Source organism: Balaenoptera musculus, chromosome 13 (genome assembly GCF_009873245.2).
Source record: "Balaenoptera musculus isolate JJ_BM4_2016_0621 chromosome 13, mBalMus1.pri.v3, whole genome shotgun sequence".
NCBI classification, from domain to species: Eukaryota; Metazoa; Chordata; class Mammalia; order Artiodactyla; family Balaenopteridae; genus Balaenoptera; species Balaenoptera musculus.
In genome coordinates this window covers 30,972,951-30,988,470 of record NC_045797.1, presented here as the reverse complement: position 1 = coordinate 30,988,470, position 15,520 = coordinate 30,972,951, and the positions used below count along the sequence as shown (strand labels likewise).

General features: G+C 42.9%; 1 protein-coding gene across 12 annotated transcripts in view; it reads right to left on the bottom strand.

Annotated features, from left to right (window-relative positions):
• The window catches only part of AAK1 (AP2 associated kinase 1), a 167,723-nt gene that overhangs the window by 45,449 nt on the left and 106,754 nt on the right, over positions 1-15,520 (bottom strand). For 9 of the 12 annotated variants that reach the window (XM_036873744.1, XM_036873746.1, XM_036873745.1 and 6 more), the window contains exons 11-16: positions 12,809-12,963; positions 11,539-11,834; positions 7,731-7,985; positions 2,968-3,200; positions 1,587-1,762; positions 178-282 (exon numbers count right to left, since the gene is read on the bottom strand). In XM_036873744.1, the coding sequence (XP_036729639.1) occupies positions 178-282; positions 1,587-1,762; positions 2,968-3,200; positions 7,731-7,985; positions 11,539-11,834; positions 12,809-12,963 (1,220 nt within the window). The remainder of the gene's footprint in view (positions 1-177; positions 283-1,586; positions 1,763-2,967; positions 3,201-7,730; positions 7,986-11,538; positions 11,835-12,808; positions 12,964-15,520) is intronic. The other 3 variants (XM_036873743.1, XM_036873753.1, XM_036873754.1) reach the window with 2 other exon arrangements.

Sequence of the window (15,520 nt, the reverse complement as noted above, 5' to 3'; positions counted from 1 at the left end):
AAGTGATTCTAGATCTGTTTTTATCCCGATCTTTTTATAGGAAATCTTCAGAATGAAGAAAATTATGTTACCACCAGGATCTGGGGCTCACTGGCATGCTAGGGTTATCTGTGGACTGGAAACCAGTGGGAAGGTGACAACAGTGAGTCTTGAGTTTCAGGTGTTCGCCATACTAACCAGTTCCAGCAGAAAATGAGGAAGCGGCAAAAGTATCACCTTGGGTTGGTTGAAAGCCTGGGATCAAACTCTCAGCTGAGCCTCCAAGCTTCTCAGGATGTTTGCCTGGAGGGACAAAATACCACTCGGTTCATCCCAGCAGAATCCCATGATGCACACACAGGCCAGGGGTGAAGGGCACCCTCCAAACCGACATCTAGACTTGACTCATTTTACTGCATTATGGCAACACCTTGGCTATTCAAAGGTCCTTGTCTAGTCACTGCAGTAACTGAGAAACAGCTGAGGAAAGAAAGGAAGTCTAAAGCTCTAAAGCTTGAGCACATTACTCAAAGCACAATGCCTCCAGCCTTCACTCTGAATCGATTTATCTCTACAGCATTCTAATGAGTTTGATGATCTGTTTTCCATGTTGAAAGTAGTTATGAGAGCAAAAGAGAAGAGAGATGGCAGTAGTGAGATGCTATGAGGGATGGGCACAATGACGATGGCTTAATGTAAAAGCCAACAGTTGAACAACAAGAACAGTGACAGGAAATTACTAAAAATAGATACAGGAATTTTGAAACTTGGGAGTCACTTAATCAGGTGCAAAATACTAGTTTTCAATAGCACATGAAGGTATTTCTGTTTACAGTCCAGAACAATAACTGGCATACATAACAATGAAACGAACTGACAATAAATGTCAAAGAAAGTTAAATCCTATGCCCTATGAAGAAAAAAAAAAGGCAAGAAGTGTATGGATTTTAAAAAGATGTCTATAAAATTATAAAGCTAAAATGTTTGGTCAAAGTTCGTATCATTCACTCCGTTCTGATCATTCCTTTACCCTGTGCTTTTGTCTACACTGAGGTACTTTTTTTGAACTGTATCATACTGTAGAATTTTCCCAGGGTGTGTGCTGTTGTTTTCCAAAGTGTATGTGTGTCTGTGAGTGGGTATCCTGCCTTCCAAATTAGACTGTGGATTTGAGGGTGGAAATGGTACCTTCTATTTATTTGATCTCTGCTCCAGGGTCAGTCAACAGTAATAGAGAATTCTGATCATGAAGATTCAGTGTCTACATGAGGGCACACTCTCATGGGTAAGCAGCTACGACTTTCTGGGATAATAAACCCACTTCGGACAAGGTACCATCACATTCCTCCAAGGAGTGAACGAGCTTGACACTATCATCCTGATCTATGCTACCCAATCTTTCCTAGAAGTTTCCCACTCTCCTTGCTGCCACCCACAACAGACCAGGATTTCCTGAGGATGAAGAGACTTCGGTGCCCTAGTAAAAATGCAAGCTGATTTGTGCATATACTTCAAAATCAAGTCTTTGAAGGAAAGAAAGACCTAAGCCTACATTTTCACATGCGTACCCCTCTAGAGTTAATCACAAAAAGACACCAATTACTCACCTTCCCCAAGCTTGGCAAAGTCCTTGTTCAGCAGTTCTTCAGCTGTGAGTTTGGAGAAATTGTCGTCATCAAAGGGATTCCATGTAGAACCTTCTGAAGGATTATAAACGTTTTGCTGGGAGGCCCGAGGGGAGCCTGAAGGAGTGGTGGTTGCAGACCTAGGTAGGTTCCCACCCCCACGAAATAAAAAGACATATAAAGGTTGAAAAGGGTCAACCTATCTTCTCTTTGTTTCAAGAGCAAATTATTTTATAAGTCAAACCATTATTTTCCACAGTATGTTTCTGAAAGGGCTTCCCGTAACAATGGAACAGTTTCCACAGATGCGCTTTCCCCTGTGTGAAACAAACATCTCCCTTTCTTTTGTGATTCACTATCTCCCACTACATCTTTAACCTCTTGCTTAGATTTTTGGTCTCATCTGCAAGTTCTTTCAGTTCAGGATCCCAAAGCCACCTGTTCTTAGGCTCGTGCATCCTGTGGTGACCACTGTAACATTCACAACAGCTCCAGACGGGCTGACGCCTATTCCGGCTGCCTCACATCTGTCAGGACCCAGCATCAGTGGACACCATCACAGTTAAAGATCAATAAAGACATTTACCACCATCTTGAGCTCCTGGGTGTTATCACCTAATTTTCTTCTAAAGTCTCTCTTGATGACCTTTGCGTTTAGCTAATGACTTAATTTAAAGATTTTTGACTTTCGTATATGGTTCCAAGAAAGTTGAGAGCCTGACACTGCATTTACGCAACAAACACTCACTGCAATCTACTTGATGTCAGGCACAGGGCCTGTCACCGGATTTACAAAGGTTGATTAAGCCACGGTGCTTGCTGTGGATGAACTTGCAGGCTAGGTCAGCTAACATACAAATAAATAATGATAACACAGTGTAATACATGCTCAAAAAAGGGTTCATACAAAATTATATATGATGCCAGAGGAAGGGTCAAAGAAAATATAACCTCCAACATGGATCTTGATGAATAAATAAGCATTTCCTAAGTGGACCAGGAGGAGAGTGGCAGTTCCGCCAATGTGATATAATAGTCCTTGGTCTGTTAACCAGTCAGTTCAGATATTATCCCACAGGCAATGGGGAGCCAATGAAATGTTATCAGCATGGAGAGATTTGATCAGATCAAGAATTTAGAAAACACATGATACAGTATGGGATGGAAGACAGATTGGAAACTGTGAGGCAAGTAGGAACTTATTTCTTAAGATCAGTCTGATCTATGCACTACAGGAAAATTCAGTTTCTCATTAAACACAGACACTCACCCCTACATATACATCTACACACAACTACATACATATGCAAAAATCACACAGCAATGTTCCCCCGCAGCCCTTGCCCACAAAAGCAGTACATACTTGGACTTATTGAGACTGGCCTCAGCTGCAGCTGCTTGGAGCAGCTGGGTTGATTTGCTGGCAGGGACCCCAAAGACTGCGCTGTGGGTCACGTCGCTGAGAATCCGCCTGTGCCCAGCACGCTGGGCCTTGGGGGATGATGGAGGAGTGAGAGATCCGAGTTTCTGCCCCTGGATGGTAGGAGGTGGGGTTGTCTGAACCTTTGGCTGTTGTCTTATGGGGGCTTGAATCTGCTAGGAAGAGAGACGAAAGCATTAAAAAAAAAAAAAAAAAAAAAAGGGAAAGGAAAAACAAATAAGCAGACAAGTATAACAAAAAATGCCATGTGAGAGCTAACATATGGCTCAAATGGCTCAGTTTATCAAGAACACCCAGAAAGAAAAAAACTAGGCTTTGACAATCTGAGCTGCAGCCTTGAGACTGATACCAGCATGGTACTTACCTGGTACTTCTATATAAATTTCAATCTTCATTGGCAATAATATACAGGGTAACCATATGTAACTCGACCCAGATCAAAGACTGCAGAAGCTATTCCTGGCTTTAAAGATCTAGAAAGTTTCCTAAATGACCACCTTCTGCTTTAGGAACTCATTCAGAATGCCTACAAAGGGCAGCCTTTAAGCATTCTACTGGCACGGTCACAAGCCAATGAAGGCACACCTCTAGCTAAAACACATTTGAGCTAAATGATTTCTGCTAAGAGATCCCTTTCTGACAGAGCTCAGACTACCAGTTAAATGAGACAGAATTTCACTGTGATTAATAAACGGCAGCACTTTTTTGCTTTTGTTGTTAACACTCTATTTCATTGATAGGATGGGTCTTAACAGGATTCTGTTTCTGTGGCAACGCCTGAGAAAATGTACAGTATTGGAGCAGTGGGATTATCCTGTTCCAATCTTCATTTTGGAAATGGCACCAAAGAACCATGTAGAGAATACAGTAAGAAAGAAGAAAAAAATGTAAAAGCCCTTGATGATGATTGATCTAATAATACGAGGCCTCTTGACATATAGGTCTTTTTCAGAAGGAAGGCAGGACACACTGTCACCACAGAAAGACAAACTGGTGGGAACATCCTTGTGGCCACATAGTGAGCCTTTAAGCATAAGTCTTGATCAACAAAGTTCTATGTCAAGAAAATGAACAAAAATTAATATTAAGAAGGCCACCTAACCCTTTTCTTAACTGTCAATCCAGAAATAAAGGAACTTAGAATATTAAATGCCTCAGGTATTGAACTATCCCTTCCCTCCAGTCCTTCATCTCAGACTGGAGCTGCCCCTCCATGCTGCAAATTGGTTCTCACATTCTGTGTCTTCAAAGGTAGGCCCTGGAGAGATTCAGGAAACTAGAGTGTCCAGCTACTTGGGTCAGGATGCTGACAGCCTGGGAGTTTCTGTACTTACATTGACTCAGACTTTAATTTTATTGAGGCAGGCTACATACATGTGAGAGTACACAACCACTCACCAATTGAATGAATGATACAATATAAGGTTCTAATTCCGATCAAGTTAAAGTCAAAGGGTAAAGCAGCTGACTGCATCTCTGAGTGAGAAGCAAAGTGCTCTGTGAAGAAGACCAGAGTTCCAGCTCCACAACTTCCTCAGGGGTCCAGAAGTGCATCTGCAACAGCCAGCCTAAAGCCGGTACCCACAGGGGTGAGAAGGGCTTTAAGGACAGAACTAGATTTGCTTATTTCTTGGAGTTTAAGACATTCACTACACTGAAAAGCGTACTTAACTGTTGAGGCCCTTTATTTTGAAGAGTCCAGACTACCTGGAGAACATTTTCCCTTCCTTTTGCCTACTCTCTGTATGCAGCACACCGAAGAACAGATGCTTCCATCATGAGGACACCTTGTTTTATCACAGTTACCAATTCAAACTGGCTGCCACCCATTCAGCCACTCCCCACAACAACCCACAAAACTGTCAAGCAGTTTTATTTCCAATCAGAATCTCAGAATGAAGAGTCAAAAAAGACCTTAGAGAACACAGATTCCAACTCCCTCGTTTTAGAAGAGACCAGACCAAGGCCCCCTAAGGCTAAGTGCTTGCTCAAGGTCACAGGGTCAATTGAGGGCAGAATCCATGTCTCTTGACTATCGCCCAGGACTCTTTTCTGCACCATGATGCCTCCTCATCCAAAAATGGGATTGGGAAGGGGGAGGAGGGAGAAACAGACCACAGGGGGAGGAGAAGCAAGGTAGACTCAGATGTCTATCTTGCCCAAGATTTTTTTAAAAAACAAAATATATAACTATAAAAGGTGTATAATAACATCAAGAAATGTAAGGATAGAGACTAGGGGAGAAAAACCACCCGGACTTCCATTCCACTACTCTAATACAACTGTTCTTATCTTTCTGGTATCTTATATTTAAGTCTATTTCAAGTACATACTCGTCCATAATCTCATCTCTCCTCTAACACTACCTCATGAGACTTTCCATACTATTGTACAGAATTTTATGACCATGATTTTTTAAAATTAATTAATTTATTTTTATTGAAATATAGTTGATTGTTTTTGTTTTCTTTTAATATTTATTTATTTATTTATTTTTGGCTGTGCCAGGTCTTAGTTGCGGCATGCGGGATTTTTCGTTGCGGTGCGCCGGCTCGTCGTTGCGGCGTGCAGGTTTCTCTCTAGTTGTAGTGTGCGGGCTTCTCTCTAGTTGTGGCGCGTGGGCTCCAGGGCACGTGGGCTCAGTAGTTGCGGCACGCAGGCTCTCTAGTTATGGCGTGTGGGCTCCAGAGCTCATGGGCTCTCTAGTTGTGGTGTGCGGGCTCAGCAGTTGTGGCACGCAGGGTTAGTTGCCCTGCGGCATGTGGGATCTTAGTTCCCCGACCAGGGATTGAACCCACGTCCCCTTCATTGGAAGGCGGATTGTTAACCACTGGACCACCAGGGAAGTCCGTATAACCGTGATTTTTAATGGCTGCACGGTTGAGTTGTTGGAACAAGTTAGGTTTCTTCCATGCTTATGGCTATTATTAAGACTGCAATGAACATCTGTGGGATATGGCCATCCTCCCTTTGCAGATTATTGCTGTGAGATGGCTGCAGGGTATACTTTATATTCATTTACTTGCTTCTCTAGGTAAGTCCTACAAAGGGTCATGGGAGAATGGGAAGGGTCAAAGCTGGGAGGTTCTCTGGCTCCTGGCTGAAGCACGTTCCGTTCTCGTTCCTTCTCTGTGCCCTCAACCACCTACACCTGAACAAAGTGCTCAAAGTATTTTTTCATTCAAGGAACATGGAGAAGGATCACAGTTCATTCCCAAGGAAGTGGATACTTCTCTCCAGGGTCAGCAGAGGGGGACCCCATAAGAAGTGTATAGTCAGTGGTAGATGATCGCGCCCTCACCCTGAATGAGCATTGCTATTATCCTTGAACACAGACTAGGATTCTTCAGTTCATGCCCCAGCTCTGGTGCTATCAGTCTGTGTGTCTTGGGTGATCCCTCTCTAGCCTGGGCCTCAGTTTGTAATTCCATTAAATGAGGACTGGACAAAATAAGATTTCAACTAGCTACATGATACAATAATCTTTTAAAAACTCTTTTTCCATTAACAAGAGGAACTTTGTCGCTTGTTAAAAATACAGAGAGTAGCTGTCTACCACATGCCTGCAGGAAGACCAAGCTGTTCCAGAAACGAAGGTGTAAAGACACTGAACACACATTTAGCTGAGACTTAAAGAAGACAATCTATTTACGGCACTGCTTCCTTTTGAAGGGATGTAGGTTTTCTGGTTTAAGATGAGCGACAAAACTCTATTAGAAATCAATCCTCAGAAAGATAGTTTCTTACTTTTCCTTCGTTCTTCTAGTGGTTGGGCTTCCCTGGGAATAAGAGAGTAGCTGTGATACTCTGTCAGCTGGGTATGTAAAATGCCTTTTTCTATCATTATAAAATTTTCTATTACTGTCACTCTGTGAGTACTCATTAAAAGCACTCAAAGTATGATGTGCCTGAGGATGTACCTGTAGAGGTCAATCAGAAGAGCATGTAGAGGTCTTGATTCTATACTCAGCCAGTGTCTAGAAATGAACATGCCGAATTTCTAAACTGACAAGATGGCTCAAACAACAGTCAGATGCTCTGGTGCCCAGAGGGGGATCAGGCCGCGGCAAACGGTCTCAGCAAGCGGGCCCTGGAAGGGTGCTGCATAGTAGACTTACTTAAGGTGGCCAGTAATATCATCCAAGACAAAGAATAAACACAAGACTGTCAGGACTCAGGGTACAGGCGGAGGCCTACACGAACCTCCCGAGACTGGGAAGGCCACAGTGGTCAAACTGCCCCCTGAAGAAGGGAAAGGGATTAGCTCTAACCCTACCTAGGGCTTTGACTGCTCGACACTGGCACTGACAGAGACAATGAACAGCTCTTTCTGCTAGCCTAATATTAGAGTGAGAAATAAGAAAGTTCATCGTCTATTAATCCCATACTCCTAATGCATGCCTCCCCCCTCCCTTCCCCTCCGGTAACCATAAGTTTGTTTTCTATGGCTGTGAGTCTATTTGTGTCTTGTAAACAAGTTCACTTGTCCATCAGCAACCTAGAATCACTCCTCTAAAACCTTAAGCTTCTATAGTATACCTCATCCTCTTCCTGGATGTATCGGGAAAAGGTCAAATATCTCAACCTCCAGGGTGGGGAGCAGCCGTGCCACGCCAGCTGCTGCTGCCCCTCTCCCACCCTTTCCCTAGCCCTCACTGCGTGCTCCTCTTCTGGTTGATTCTCACCGCTGGCTCCTGGGCAGGGGCTGGCTGGGGGGCGGCGGCTGGCTGTGCCTGGGCCTGCTGTAGGGCTACCACTGCGGTCTTCTGCTGCAAGGCAGCCTGCTGAGTCAGCAGCTGTTGTTGTTGATGCAGGGTTGTGGCCAGCTGCTGCTGCTGCTGGTAGAAGTTCTGTATCAGCTGCTGTTGAGAGCTTCCTTGGGCTACCACGGGGAACTGAGCGATCGCTGGTTGCTGGGTTGCAGGGTGCACTGCCTGAAACTGAGCAGGAGAAAGTGGCAAGGAATGAGGAGGTGAATAAAAGCCTGTCTCAGAACCATATTCCACAAAGGATGAATGTCTCAGTAACAACTAAGACCGGTGCTGAAGCCTAAGGCAAGGGCAGGTAGGCGTCTTTTACCTTGGCCTGAAAACTCACGAGGGGAACCTCAGGGCATTACATAAACACAGCAGCACCTTACACTGCCAGGCTCTAGTCACCGCACTGTCTGCCTCCTGCAATGCAGACTGGCTTCCGAGGGGTTTCTGTGCCTGGCCTGTGGGCATCCATCTGACTGTACATCTTGTGACTCCACATGCTGAAGTGTAACAGAAGCTAATAAATGATCTGCTAATCACAGAAGTTATCCCTCTCATAAAGGGATTTGGAAGTAACCAGGATTAAGATTCTTCCCTACATGAACAGGATGAAGCAATGATGACACGAAAGAGAATAACCTAAATGTTAGCCCAGTTGTTAAGTCCTCTCAAGCCTTTCTGAAAATCATTTCCCAATAGCTCTCTTTATTAAACTCTCATCTTTAAACATTCAAAATATTCAATATACTCTACCACTTAATGATATTTTATCTTATACTGGTAGCATGGTTTCACGTTATATTCTTTTATAAACTTCCTGAAGACAGGAATACTTCTCTACTCCTCACTGCTCAGGACTCTGTGTAAGGCACAAAAACACAGCTGACGAAAGGGCCTACTGATGAACAAAGGTCAAGATCTTGTCTTTGAAATCCCAAATACTGTTACTTAGTTATGAAGTTAACTGGGAGGATATTGTTTGCCTACTGGGGCAAAGTTAAAGGGTTAGCAAAAAAGGCAGATGTCAATAAATAGCTGCCTACTTATAATAGCAAAATGCTAGAAACAACCAAATGTCTGTCAACAGGGGACTGATTGGAATAAACTATGCTATATATCCTTTAAAGGGAACACTCTCAAGTTGTAAATAGGAAGGAAGGATACCTCTACATTTGGGATGGAGGGAATAGAATTTTGCAGATTTAACTTTGAAATTATGTAAATGTTTTACATTTTCACAAAACAAAATTAAACCGAAATTTAAAAAGCAATAACTAAACAGCAAAACAAAGCAAATAAACCTGTGTATCAAATTAATAGCCAAACTCCTAGAAAATAATGTGCTAAACATTCTAGGTGTAAGAATGGCAAAGAAATCTTAAACCGTTTTCGGTAATCATAGTGGTATTGTTATCTTGAAACTATAAATCAATTAAGAATTATGTTAATGTTGTTAGGAATCAAGATTTCCAGATGAGAAAGATACAAATATAAAATCCAAGAAGTTAAACAAAATACTATAATTACAAATCTGCTTTAGAAATATAAATTTGAATTCATGGTGTATATTCTATTAAAAAAAAAAATATATATATATATATATGTCCTAACTATTCACTGAAAAGGCCTAAAAATAATAACCAACCCATTAGCAAATGGGTATCCCTAGTAGCAAGACTGCGGTCTCTAAATACCATTTCCATTAAAGGGAAACAGCTCCTTAGAGAAATGGCTGATTCCAGGTCAAGGGCAGAATGATCCTGGAACAGCTTGTTACACCAAATAGCAAGGACACATTAAAGGCTACTGGAGTCACAGCCAAAGGACCCAGGAGCCAATCTGAAGAGACTTCCACTGGCCAAAACTGAGACAACTGGGACAAATTTTTTTAACAGCAATGTATGGAAACATATCAAATATATTAAGATGCATGAACTCATAATGATACTAAGAACAAAACAAAATCTTCATTGTTCACTTCTGGATGGTACTATGAACAAACTCATTATTCTGAAAACTGGTAGACACAGGGAAAGAGTCATGCATTATTTCTGCCTTTTCTGTACAAACAGTACCTCAGGGTAATCAAATACTTGCTGAAAAAGTTCTTTACAGGGGACTTTCCTGGTGGTCTAGTGGTTAAGACTCCGCGCTTCGAATGCAAGGGGCGCAAGTTCGACCCCGAGTTCTTTACAGAAAAATCCAGCCCCTAAATGAAGATGGAATGCTAGAATATCACCGCTTTGCCACCCCTAATGAATTAATGGACTTAGGAAACAAACTGAAGGGGAATATTAAGTGACTGGATCAGATAGACAGCACCAAACCCACAGATTGATCTTAATATTAATAAAAGAGAGGACAACCAGACTTTATCCACAGTTTCGCTTTCTGCAGTTTCAGTTACCCGTGGTGAACAGTGATATGAAAATATTAAATGGAAAAGTCCAGAAATAAACAATTCGTAAGTTTTAAATCGCATGTTGTTCTGAGCAGCGTGATGAAACCTTGCACCGTCCCATTTCATCCTGGCTGGGATCCCCAACCATCGACATCATCTGCTCCTGACATCCAACCATTGACACTGTCATGGCTCCATGATTCTGGATCCCAAGAAGCAGATGATCCTCCTTCCGACATACGGTTAGAAGGTCAACAGTAGCCTAACGCTATGTCACAATGCTCACGTCATTCACCTTACTTCGTCTCATCAAGTACGCATTTTATCATCTCACATCATCCCAAGAATATTTTGTGAGAGACACTACATTCACATAAGTTTTATTACAGTATATTGCTATAACTGATGTATTTTATTATTAGCTATTGTTGTTACTCTCTTACTGTGCCTAATTTATAAATTAAACTTTACCATAGGTATGTATGTATAGGAAAAAACATGGTATATATAGGGTCCGGTACTAGCTGTGGTTTCAGACATCCACTGGGGGTCTTGGAACGTATCCCCCGCAGACAAGGTGAGACTACTGTATGTCTTGTGATATTGAGACTACTGTATGTCTCCTGATGTGATGCAACTGGAAGAACAAAGGACTATCAACCTGAATCAAATATTGAGAGGCCTCAAGAAACTACCCGTTTACACAGGGGGTGGTGGAACATATTAAACACCACCACAGGGATGCAATCAACCAAATCCAGAATGAGGGAAATGCTACAGGACAAACGACCCAGTTTCTTTAAAAAAAAAAAAAAAAAAGTGGCAAAGGGGAAAAGAAGAGGAGGAAGGCACCTATGGATAAAAGGGGGACTTAAAAGATATATGGATCAGTATAAAATGAATATATTCAGAGCAAAAAAATGTGCTTTGTATACAAAGCAATTTAAATTATGACACACCAGAAAGAGTTAAACACTACTGGATATTTGATGATAATAAGAAATAATTGTTTTTCTGCTTCAACTTGATGATGGTGTCATGTCAGAAAAAAAAAAAAAATCAAAAAAGAGTCCTTAAAAACCAGCTTCCTTGCTGAGGTTCCCTGGTGAGGTGCAGAATTCCCCGTGGCCTGAGAAGAAGCGGGGGAGGGTGCGAGTGGTGCAGTGAGGGCTCCACTGGGTCAGGTTTAGTGTCTGCCATCTGTGAGTACAACGCCGTGCCGGGTCATGGCTCTCTGTCTTCCCAGGGCTTCCCAAGGAAGACACCTGCACGTAGTGGACCTTCTCACAGGGATGACCCACATATGCCAAGCGAGGGTCAGATTCACCGCCTTACCTGCTGAGCCTGGGCCTGCTGCTGCTGCTGGTAGAATGTGCCCGCTGGCTGCTGTGCAGGAGGCGGTGCCACCTGCTGCTGCTGCTGCTGCTGCTGCTGGAGGAAGAGCTGCTGCTGGTGCTGGGCTGTGGCCTGGGCCTGGGCGGGCAGACCCTGGGCCGGCGTGGAAGCCGGCTGCGGTGGGGTGGGCGGAGCCTGGGGCTGCTTGGGCTGAGGCTGCGGTAGGGGTTGGCTGGGTGGAGGCTGGGGTTTTGGTTGAGGAACGCTGGCTAAAAGGCCAGGCTGATTGCTGGATCCTGCAAGGAGAATAAACTCCATATAAGGGCTCAAAACTCTTCCAAACGAACGTGGCTTTCTTTCTTGCCAAAGCAATAAAGAGGGGGTGATCAGTGGACAGATAATCCCAAGATCCATGGGCTTCTCACTGTCCTTGCACCTGGAAGGCCCTTCCTTCTTCTTGTCATACTACGTGCTTCATATTTTTCAAAACATGGCCCAATAACAGTGTTCAATGCTTGTCTCCTTCAAAAAGTCCTCCCTTGTTCACCATCCCATTTAGTCAATGACTCCTTTAGTCAGCACCCTGAGGATCTACATATTCAACTGGACTTTGACGCTACTGTACATAAACACAATCTTTGCATTTGTGGCACACTGCGGGACAAAAGCATTCTTTGATGGTTTACATGTATGTTACACAACCCCAGTCTGGATGCCTGATTGTAAGTAAATGACCACCAAATTCACCAAAAGCAGCTTTCTGGTAGGGGGAGTGAGGGCTGTGTTCAGTTACTTGATAATTTGGATCAATCCTCTTTACGAAAGGAAACTCAGTCCGCTCATTAGAAACGGAAAAACAAAACATGAAGAGGTGACAGATACTTCAAGAGACAGAGCATTAAAGAAATAATTCCTCTGGGTCCAAAAAGATTTTTTTTTTTTAAATGCAAAGAGAAGGATATGAAATAGAGAGGGAGGCAGGGGACGAATGGACCACGCCGTAAAATCAGGGCCAAGACTAGAAAAAATAGAGACAACAGGCTTCAGTGGCCTTGGAGATCCACTGGAGAATTCAACGAGAGGCCTTCCTTTTGGCCAGCCATTACCTGTACAACTTCAATGGCAGCTCATCTCTAGTTCCTCGAGCAAAACCATTAATCTTTACGTGTCTCTAGATTCCATTCCAGGAAAAACCAGGCTTTCCAAGACTTCTCTACGGTCCAGGATGACAAAGAGGCATACCAAGTTTCAAACCAACCTAGTTACTGACCTGTGGCCTGAGGTGGGGGCTGAACTGTGGCCCTCTTTCGAGGTGTCAGGGCTGGCTGGATGGGAAGGATTCCTGGGTTGGGCTGAGTCTGCCCAGCTTTAGGCCTCTGGCGGGGTGCAATTGAAGTCTCTGTGGTGGGAATGGGATCTGTCAGTCTAGAAAAAGAAAAGGGGAAAAAAAAAGCTGCCTGTTAAAGGGTGAGAAAATGAAGAGGGGGTAGACAGAGTAGATGATGGATAAGCTTTCACCTCCACATTCATCCAAACCTTCCAGATCGACTTAATCAACATTTCCCAAAGGGTATTCCACAGGATGTTACGTGTTACTAGATGTTATCAAAAAAAAAAGGTGGGCAAATAAGTTTTAACACACTGATCAAAATATCAAAATAGCAGATTCCTTTCTAGAAAAACTTTTCACGTGTGAACGTGCAAGGAAAACCTCAAAGAGAGCATTATATAGAATGCAATGTTTCTCAAACTTTTTTGATCTTGGGACCATTTGGCCTAATACTTCTTAGGATTTCCTAGAATATACTTTGATGATAATGCAAAGAGGTGTTTAAAGCAGGTGGTTTTCAGATGTAGAGGGACTCAAACTTGATTAGAACTAGCTGTCAAAATGGTCTCTCTATAATAAGAAGCATCAAATGAGTTAATCCAATAACACAACTAGAAGGAATAAGTAACTAACTCAAGATAAAGGATTTGGGGAATGTGACAGGAACTCTATTTCCTCCAATACACATATTTGACTTTTTCATGGTAATAACAATTTTTAGCTGGACATAGGGTCACCCAGAGTAAAAATCACATTGCCCAGTCTCACTTGTAATCAGGTATGGCCATGCGTCTAAGTTCTGGCCTACGTGGGATATACACAGATTGTTATGTAGCAGTTTCTAGAAACCTTAAGAAACTCTGTGCATGCTCTTTGTCTCTCTTCTTCTTTGGCAATTCCTTGATCCTGCTGCTTGGAAGAGGGATGCTGCCATATCGGTCCATGAGGGCACGGCCACAACCATAGGGATGGTGGAGTGATGAGCTTAAAGCAGCCTGGGTACCTGAGGGCTTTGTGGAACAGAACTCCATATCAACCCTGGATTACTTGCCTCCAGATGTTGTTTACTTGAGACGAAAAAAAAAAAAAATCTATCTTATATAAGCCACTGTCATTTGCACTTTCTAGAACTCATAGTCACATCTAATCCAAATGAGTACAGAGTGTAGTCTGCTTGCTCCTTGTGATGGTGCTACAGCCCAGGTGGTAGCGTCCCTTGATTTGGAGCAGTGCAGGCAGCTGGCTACCATCTAACTTAGATCAGAGTGGCTATCCTTTGAAAATACACTTTAGGGACTAATAGCTGAGGTGAAGGCCAAAATAAACAAGCTTCGTGAATATTTCCAAAATATATCTGGCACAGCCTCCATAAAATGCAAAATAGGAAGCAGAGCAGCTGGCCCCATGTCCTTCCTCATGACATGTCTCCAAAGCAAGCCATTCTGGACCCTGAGGCTTTTCACTGGCATCCTGCTCTCATGCTGGGTGGAAAACTGGTAATATAAAAGCTATCACATTGGAGAGGCTGTGTGACCTGGGGAAGGGAGGTGGGAAGGAAAACAGGACAGATGCTGGGAAAGAGGAGAAAGGGGTAAGAAAGATCAAGCCAAGGGTGAGGGAGGTAAACAGACTTCTGTAGGAAACCAAATGCCAAGAACTTCCACACTGGTCTCCTAAGGGTAACATTTGTAGAATCAATGGGATTTGGAGTCAAAGAAAACCGTACTTGAACTCTAGCTCCCCACTAACTAACTGTGATAATAGGCATGCCACTGAACCTCTTTTAGCCTGGGGTCCCTCATGTATAAAATGGAGACAATAATCCCTACTTTATGAGGCAGATGTGAACATCAAATGTATCAATAACCGTAAAACCACTTTATAAACTGAAGCGTGCTCAAAATGTTAGTTTGTATGGACCTCAGTATGTTTTAAGAAAATACAGATCTTGAAGCCAGGAGATCTGGCTCTGAGTTGCCCTGTCTGTGTGATCCTGGGCAAACCAGTTAACGTGCAGAGTAGAAAGAGTGAGGATGCTGGAGTTCTGGTTCCTCTGCTAATCACATACTGACTAACTACCCTGAGCAGCTGATTTATAATTCTGAGTCTCTGTTTCCTCATCTGTGAAGTGAGAACAGCAACAACCTCACAGATTTGTTTTTAAGGGGGGGAAAAAGGTCATCCTATTTATGTAAAGTACCTAGTATGGTATCTGGTATATGTGATGCCTCAATGAATAGTGGCTACTTTAAAAATAGAGTTTGAGGACAATTCCCTGGTGATCCAGTGGTTAGGACTCTGCACTTTCACAGAGGGCGAGGGTTCAATCCCTGGTCGGGGAACTAAGATCCCACAAGACGCGTGACAGGGCCAAAAAAAAAAAAAAAAAAAAGGAGTTTGAAAGAAAAACCCACCTCTCAGGACTGGGGAGCAAATGTAATCACGCAAATGAAATCACTGCAAATTATATATAGGACAGCTTAGATCCAAATCTCTTGGCTGTAAGGTCTGTATATTCTTGCAGCATTATTGAGGTCCATAAAAACTAACAGTTTGGGCACCATAGAGTTTATATAAGTTTCACAGTCACAGGAGTGTTTGATGTTCACATCTGCCTCATGATGTAGGTATTATTTTCTCCATTTTACACAA